Source organism: Dasypus novemcinctus, chromosome 11, assembly GCF_030445035.2.
Source record: "Dasypus novemcinctus isolate mDasNov1 chromosome 11, mDasNov1.1.hap2, whole genome shotgun sequence".
Lineage (NCBI taxonomy): Eukaryota > Metazoa > Chordata > Mammalia > Cingulata > Dasypodidae > Dasypus > Dasypus novemcinctus.
In genome coordinates, this window is record NC_080683.1 from 13,428,332 (window position 1) to 13,435,742 (window position 7,411).

At 41.5% G+C, this 7,411-nt stretch overlaps 1 protein-coding gene across 11 annotated transcripts in view; it reads left to right on the forward strand.

Moving 5' to 3' along the window:
• LOC101416433 (adenylate cyclase type 10-like) overlaps positions 1 to 7,172 on the forward strand; it is a 51,974-nt gene extending 44,802 nt beyond the window's left edge. For 4 of the 11 annotated variants that reach the window (XM_058306688.2, XM_058306687.2, XM_023590065.3 and 1 more), the window contains 8 exons: positions 85 to 257; positions 825 to 981; positions 3,349 to 3,740; positions 4,207 to 4,325; positions 4,575 to 4,692; positions 5,473 to 5,671; positions 6,218 to 6,431; positions 6,937 to 7,172. In XM_058306688.2, coding sequence (XP_058162671.1) covers positions 85 to 257; positions 825 to 981; positions 3,349 to 3,740; positions 4,207 to 4,325; positions 4,575 to 4,692; positions 5,473 to 5,671; positions 6,218 to 6,431; positions 6,937 to 7,004 — 1,440 coding nt within the window. In that variant the 3' untranslated portion in view covers positions 7,005 to 7,172. Of the gene's footprint in view, positions 1 to 84; positions 258 to 824; positions 982 to 3,348; positions 3,741 to 4,177; positions 4,326 to 4,574; positions 4,693 to 5,472; positions 5,672 to 6,217; positions 6,432 to 6,936 lie in introns of those variants that run through there. The other 7 variants (XM_012526910.4, XR_011650048.1, XR_011650049.1 and 4 more) reach the window with 7 other exon arrangements.
• The last annotated feature ends 239 nt before the right edge of the window (positions 7,173 to 7,411 follow it).

Consider the following 7,411-nt stretch of genomic DNA (forward strand, 5'->3'; position numbering starts at 1 on the left):
AAAGAGCCAGGGTATTATATCCAGAACCTTGCCATGGTACTCTTCTTACATATATGTTACTGTTTCTCATTTTCCCATCTCCAGGTCTGTTTCAACATGGGACAGATCACCTTGGCCAAAAAGTTGGCTAGGCAAGCCCTTCGACTGCTGAAAAGGAATTTTCCTTGGACCTGGTTTGGTGTCCTTTTCCAAACATTCCTGGAAAAATATTGGCATTCCTGTTCCCTGAGACATCCTCCAGACAACCTTAGTGAGAAGTGAGAAGCCAGGCCAAGTTGCCCTGGTCCCCTTTAGGTCCACAGTGAACTTCAGTTAAAGTAGGATCCAACCTGGAGTTTTGCTTATATGACCTAAGACTGTTTTTTCAAACACATAACAGACAGCTCTAGGTCTTCTACCTTACTCTCCAAACCAGTTAAATATTAGCCGAATGAAGACTCCTTTTGTTTTTGGAGTGTGGTGTTACCCTGTCTCTTTCAAGCAAAAATATGTATGTCTTTACATACATATACATATAATTATACATATATGAAGCAGAGAAGTAGTAGTTATTGTCACCTAATTATTAAGCTATCATAATTTATAGGAAAGATATTCAGCCAAAATAGCAATTCAAAAAATGAACCTTTTTAAAAAACCTCTGGTCAAGAGGGCTATATTGAAATGGCATGCAGGGTTAGAACCAGTGGGATCCCAGTAACATTTCTGAGTTTGAAAGTCTGGAGATGGCCCCGTGTTGAGAAGACTTGAATTTCTTGTGGGGAGGGACACGTGGGCCTTGGTGAAAGATAAGGGTGTGCTCACCACCCTGTGCTTCACAACAGTAAGAAGAAGTTGGCAATCCTGCAGCAGCAGGTGCATTGCCTCTCCCTGCTCTGGCAGCTCTATAACCTGGATGCCACAGCCAGCAGCCGCAGATTTGCCTGCTTGGCCACTCTCATGCAGAAGAATTCAGCTGAGGAGTTTGCAAATGAAGCTCAGGTGAGCAAGTCCTCGCATAACCAGACATCACTAATCATCATGTGTTTGAGCAGAATTTCTCAATCTGGGGGTTACAGATGGGTTTCCATGTATGGGTTATCCATAAACTCCTTGAACTGAGTGCAGAATTTTCTGTGTGTGGTCAAATGAACATTGGGTGAGTGAGATAGGGGAGGTAGGGAAGGAGTCATAGCTATTTGAATTGCTGACTTAGAGGAAAAGAAGAAAAGGAAATAGTTCTGTCCAATTTTCATATTTGTCCATCTCTTTCTCTCTCTTTTATCCATTTGTTTTGAACAAATACTTCATCAGCACCTTTTAGGTGCCAGGTGTGATCTTGGCTCTGGGAAGATAAAAAATAAGTAAAATACTAATATATAGTATGCTAGGTGATAATAAATGCAGTGGAGAAAAATAAAGTTGAGGCAGGAGGATTTGGGATTCTGTTAGGTAGGGCTTGTAGTTTTAAACAAGGTGGTCAGAGAAAGCCTCACTGAGAAGGTGAAATCTGACCACATACCTGAAGGAGGTGAGTAAGTGAGCCACATGGATATCTAGGAGAATAATGTCCAGGTAGATGCACAATAGATCCACAAGGCATGCCCTTCTGTTTGAGAAGTGGTAAGAAGGCCATTATGGCTAGAGGGGAGAGAGAGGAAAGGAGAGGAGAGAACCAGATGTAATCAGAGAGACTGAAGAGCAGTGGGGTGGCAGATGATGTAGGCCACTGTAGGGGCTTTAGCTTTTACTTTAAAGAGATGGGTTCTGAGAAGAGGAATGTCAGATCTCTTTACATTTTAGTAAGATCATTCTGGTTGCTGTATTAGGGGAAAACTGAAGGAATAGAAGGTAGAAGCAGGGAGCCCAGTTAGAAAGGTACTACTGAGTACTTACAATTGGTGGTAGTAGCTGGACTGGATGTGGCAGTGGAAATGGGTAAAGAGTGGTCTTTTGTGAAGATGAAGCCAATAGAATTAACAGTTGGATCAGTTCTGGGATGTGAGAGAAAGAGAAGAGTCAAGGATGACTCCAAGATTTGTGGCTTGGGCTTCTAAAGGATAGAGATGCTATTAATTGGATTGGAGAAGTCTGCAGAAGGAACAGATTTGGGGGAAGATTGTGAACTAGGTTTTGAACATGTTTCATTTGAGATACTTATAAGATATCCATATGGAGATGTTGAGTAGCCAGTTGAATATAAAAGTCTAGGGTTCAGGGGAGATGTCTGGGCTAGAGTAGAAATTTGGGAGACATTCCCATATGTTTTTTTTTTGGTTTTTTTTTTTTTTACATTCTGATTTTTAAAAAATCTATATTAAGGCCTGCCATAAACAAATGAACAAGAGACAAGAGTATATACAAAAGAGGAAATTTAGTTAGCATAAGGAAAAATGCTTGGGGTTTAATATTTGCTAATATTGAAACAATGCAAGTGAAAACAAGGAAATACTACTATTTTTTACCTTTTAAATTGGTAAAAATATGTTAATGAAAATAGGCAATGCTTGCTTTTTCCCATATGTTTTAATGTAACATTTTATGTGATCAATGTGGCTTTTAAAAATAAAAAATATATATATTTTTTAAAAATTTCGAGACATTGAGGTATAAGTGATATTTAAAGCATGTAACTGGGTGAGATCACCAGAGGAATGAGTACGGAAAAAAGAAGAGAACCATAGACTGAGTTAACATCTCCAATATTAAAAGGTAGGGCAGTGAGGAGAAACCAGCAAAAGAAATTGAGTAGAAGTTACCAGAGAGGTAGAAGAAAAACCAAGAGAGTGTAGTATCCTGGAAACCTAGAGGAGACATTGTTTTAAGAAGTTATCACCTCTGTCAAATGTGCACAGAACTATAATAGAGATGGTAGGCAGTAGAGGAAGAAGAAGGGCAGGTAAAGTAGTTTGTTTAAAGAACTGGCAGGGAGCAGATGTGGCTCAAGCAGTTAAGCGTCCGCCTCCCACTTGGGAGGTCCTGGGTTTGGTTCCCAGTGCCTCCTGAAAAAAAAAAAAAGAAACAGCTAGCAAAACAAATGAAAAAAACCTACTCAGGGAAGCCGATGTGGCTCAGTGGTTGAGAGCCAGCTTCCCACATACAAGATCCCAGGTTCAACCCCAGTCTCCGGTACTTAAAAACAAACAAACAATAACAACAAACAGAACAGGCAGTGAGAATGATCAAATTAAAAGAGTAGAGTGGGGAGGTAGCAGGTTTTCAAAGCTGGAGTGGAAGTAAGTGGTAGGGACCAGATGTCCAGACTGAGTGAGCAACAGGGCATCATAGTGGATTCTTGCAGGAAAATTTAAGATGGAAATGTAGTGTGAGTATGATAGGAATATTTTGCCCCATGTTTGTTGCCCACAGGTTGTCTCTACCTATGTGGACCTTTCCCAGTTCTCACAGAATATAGGTGACAGGGAGAAGTGGCTGCACTGTGAGCAGATGGCCATTCAGAAAAGCAGCCTGTGTTGTTTCTCCAGGGAGGGATTGTTGGCTACAGCCCAGCTCATGCAGGCTTTGGCCTACACTAAGCTCTGCCTCGGCCATCTTGACGTCTCCATCAAGCTGGGTAAAGTGCTTGGGACTGATGGGCCTAGGGCTTTTAGAGAATCCAGGTTTTCACAGCTAGACCTCACCCAGTGCTCTTTAACCTCCTTAGGTTTTCAAGCTCATGAGATATGCAGACACCTCAAGAAACCAGCTCTGGAGAATCTGGTTCTCGCAGTTCTCTTCAGATCTGCATTTCTGAAGAAAAAGTATTAAGATCATTTTCTGTCCTTTGTATTTGTTGTCTAAGAGGGGTGGGTATGTTCTCCCAGAGAATTCTGAGGATATTCTGTTCCATTTCCACAGTCAGGTTTGTTTCTTCCCTGGCCACCCCAGGAAGCATTGTCTTAATTGTGTGAGATCTAGAGTGGAAATGCAGTCAGAGCTGCTACCTCTTCCTCAGCACCTGGGGCTCAAGGGCATACTTTCAGTTTTTTCTCTACAGGAAGGTAGAGAATTGCTGCAGCACAAGAGTGGAAATGTCTCAAAGACATTTTCCCATCTCCTTTGACTGGATACATGTCTGACCTCAGGCACCGATGTGCCCTCTATACATGCAGCTATGTAGAGGTATTCTGGGAGGTATTAGGCCACTTCGAAGGTGTAAGATCCCTTCCTCTCCTCCACCATCCTCCCCATGCTCTAGCTGGTCCCAGTGGCTCTGTCTCTCGGCAGATTTGATCTGTGTGTCCATGTGCTGGAGAGTCAGTGGACGCTCATTTCCCAGGGTCATGATGTCCTTGGCCTGGCCTGCTTCTACTCAGCTTGCTTAGATCTGCTGCTCTACGGAAGAGGTAAACCTTGTACCAAGCTCTGCTGTACTGACCTCAGGTGGGGCCCTCGGTTTGGAAAACACAGGCAGAGTCATGCCACTGTCCCTCCAGCATGGCCTCTATTCCTGGCCCTGTTTCCTATGGAACCATGTTGCAGTTCAAGGGTGTCTGACTTTCAGATCTTGTTTCTTCCTCTATACCACATACCTTCTATACCCCAGTTCCTGAATTGACAGCAAACACTAGCCTGGTTACCTTCTCTGCCCACAGGACTGCTGTGTCGGCCTTTTGGGGAGTGTCTGCGTTTCATTCAACACTATGAGCACAGCTGTATTCTATCCTCTCAGAGCAATGTCATGCTGGGGGTCCACTCCTCCCTGGCTATGTGGTAATGTGGGGCACTGGAGTCTCACTCAGAGTCTATGGGAAAGGATAGAAATATAAGGCTACTCTGAAGTCATTTAGGCTATCTCCTTTCACCCCTCTAGGCAGGAGGGGTCACCATCCCTAACCCACTTTTTAAAAATATATATATATTTTATTAGAGAAGTTGTGAGCCTATAAAACAATCATGCATAATGTGCAGAATTCCCACACATCACCCTTCCACCAATATCTTACATTGTTGTGGAACATTTGTTACAGGTTATTAAAGAACATCATCAGACTATTATTAACTGTAGTCCATAGCTTACATTTGTTTTTTTCCCCATATGCCTCCTATTATTACCACCATGAATTAATATTGTACATTTGTTATAGTCCATGAGAGAACTCTCATATTTTTACTGTTAACCACAGTCCATCTTCCACACATGCCCTAACCCACTTTTAAAGACCATTTATCTTCCATACCCTCCCATCTTACTAGAAGCGTTCTTCTTTTCCCTTAATAGGTTTGAGCCTATAGTTTGAAGCTTAAGTGATATGATAACCTTTTGAATAGGTTAGGGTTACATTTAAGTGCTAGAGTAACATATGGCAAAGCTGAAGATCATTGTTCTCCTTTTGGATCTCCTTGTATGTGGGTTAGTAGCCTTGACCATTTCCACTGTCTTGATTCTGATTGTCTAGTAGGTCTTAGGCCTTAAAGACGTGGCAATTTTGTGAAACAGCCGTGGTTGGTAAGTAGGAAATAGAGATGACACCTGTGACTCTTTCTCTCCAGGTTTGCCCAGGACTCGAAGTGGGACCTGTTTGAGCATTACCTCTCCAAGGCTCGCCAGTTAGTGGAAAGAACCAATACCTCACTATTTGGTTCACATGGCTTTGTCCGATTCCTTGAGTGCCAGGTGCTGATGTTACAGAAAACGCTAGAGGGTGTCTTCATGCAAATTCCCCCAGAGACTCACAGCCAAATCCTCAAGGTACATGCTATTTCTCTGCTGTCCTTCAATTAATACCTAACTCATTTGGTTATACCTACTGTTACTCTGTCTCTGTATCTCCCCCTTACTCTTCTTCTCACTGACTCTGTATCTGTTTCTTCGTTGACCCCTTTGTCTCTCCACCTAGAAAGTCTTTGTAAAAAGAAGTTACCACACCAAAAAAAGAGTAACCACATCATCTTCCTTCCCTGATATTCTTGAATCTGGGTCAAGACTAAATTACTTAACTTTCCTCCTTTGCACAGCTATTAAATTGCCATTAAAATGTTATCATTTAGCCCTTCTCAATCAACCCATTTTGTGACTCAGTCTACAATTTGACACATCTCCCTATCTCCTGGCTTCTGAGTCTAAGATACATTCCAATTCCTCTATATACCAGAATAAACTTTCTGGGCCTACTTTTCCATCAGTAAATCCTCCCTCTTTCCCCAGCTCTGAGTAAGTGTGTTGAGTGGGGATGTTGTAACTTCTAATGGAGTGTGGGGGAAGAAGGATCAGCTAATTACCTTTCTTTTCTTTCAGTACTTTAAAGATTTCTTCTCTCGATGTGTCACTTGCCCTGTCTATCACCAGTGGGTCTCTGAGCTTAAAGAATCTGTTATGAGATGTGGAAAGAGAGAATCCGTGTCCTTGACTAACGTCTTCAGACCCTTTGACACCTGCTTGACCAGGATTTGGATACCAGGAGAATTCCTGGAGGATAATAACTCTTTTGAAGGAAATTTAGGAATACAGAGTAAGCATTCCTTCCTGGAAACATTTTTTAAGTCATAAAGAACTGTCTCAGATTCTTAGTCCCAAGCAGTTGAAGACTGCACTTCTAGAGTAAAGAAGGATGCATAGATTCAGGAGTTAGTCATTGCTCCAGAGGTAGTTGTAGTTCTCTCACTGGGCGAGACCCAGCCTAGACAGACAGGGATCCCTTATATTGTTAGCAGAGCAGCTTCTTCAGCCTCTCTCAGCCCTGTGTTTCAGCATCTATAACCCTTAGGCATAGAAAGATAGTCCTTAAATCCCAGCTTAAACTACTTATTTGTTCCTTGGAGTAAATGAATGATCACTAAGGGAGAAAGGAGGCTCTAGAAGTCAAAATGTAATATTTGTAAAAACAAATGATAAGATGTGGGACAAGAAAAAGAGAGGAATTCCTTAGGACCCAACAAACCACCTTCTTTTTCATGACCATGAGTGAAATTTATAATTCTTTATGTTTATGATATTCTTTATGTGCCTGCTTTCAGGATTTGACAGAGTGGTTGATGTCATGGAGAATAAGGATGATGAAGAAACTCAAGAATGTATATGTTAAAACAAAAAAAATCATCTGAAGAGACATGATTCTCTTTATTGTATATAACACTAAGAAGTACTCCAAGGTCTCCTTGATACTGTATAGTGTACATATTAAATGTTCTAGATATTTATAGTCACTACTATCTATATCTTTATCAAAATAAAAGTCTGTGTTTCTGAGGCATGTTAACTCTTAAGTCATTAGCACAACTACAGCAGAAATTAGAACCAGGTATAGGCAGGAGCCCTGGGAGGCTTTGGAAAAAACTGATTCCGTATTATGTAAGATGGGATTCATTAGCAGATGTAAAACAAAGCCCTAATAAAAGAGATTGCCATTACTTAAGCAAGGCTGGCAGTGCAGGTATTCGAGGTTTTGCTGTCTTTTAGCAGTGATGTGGTAATGAGCTCCTAAGAAGTCAA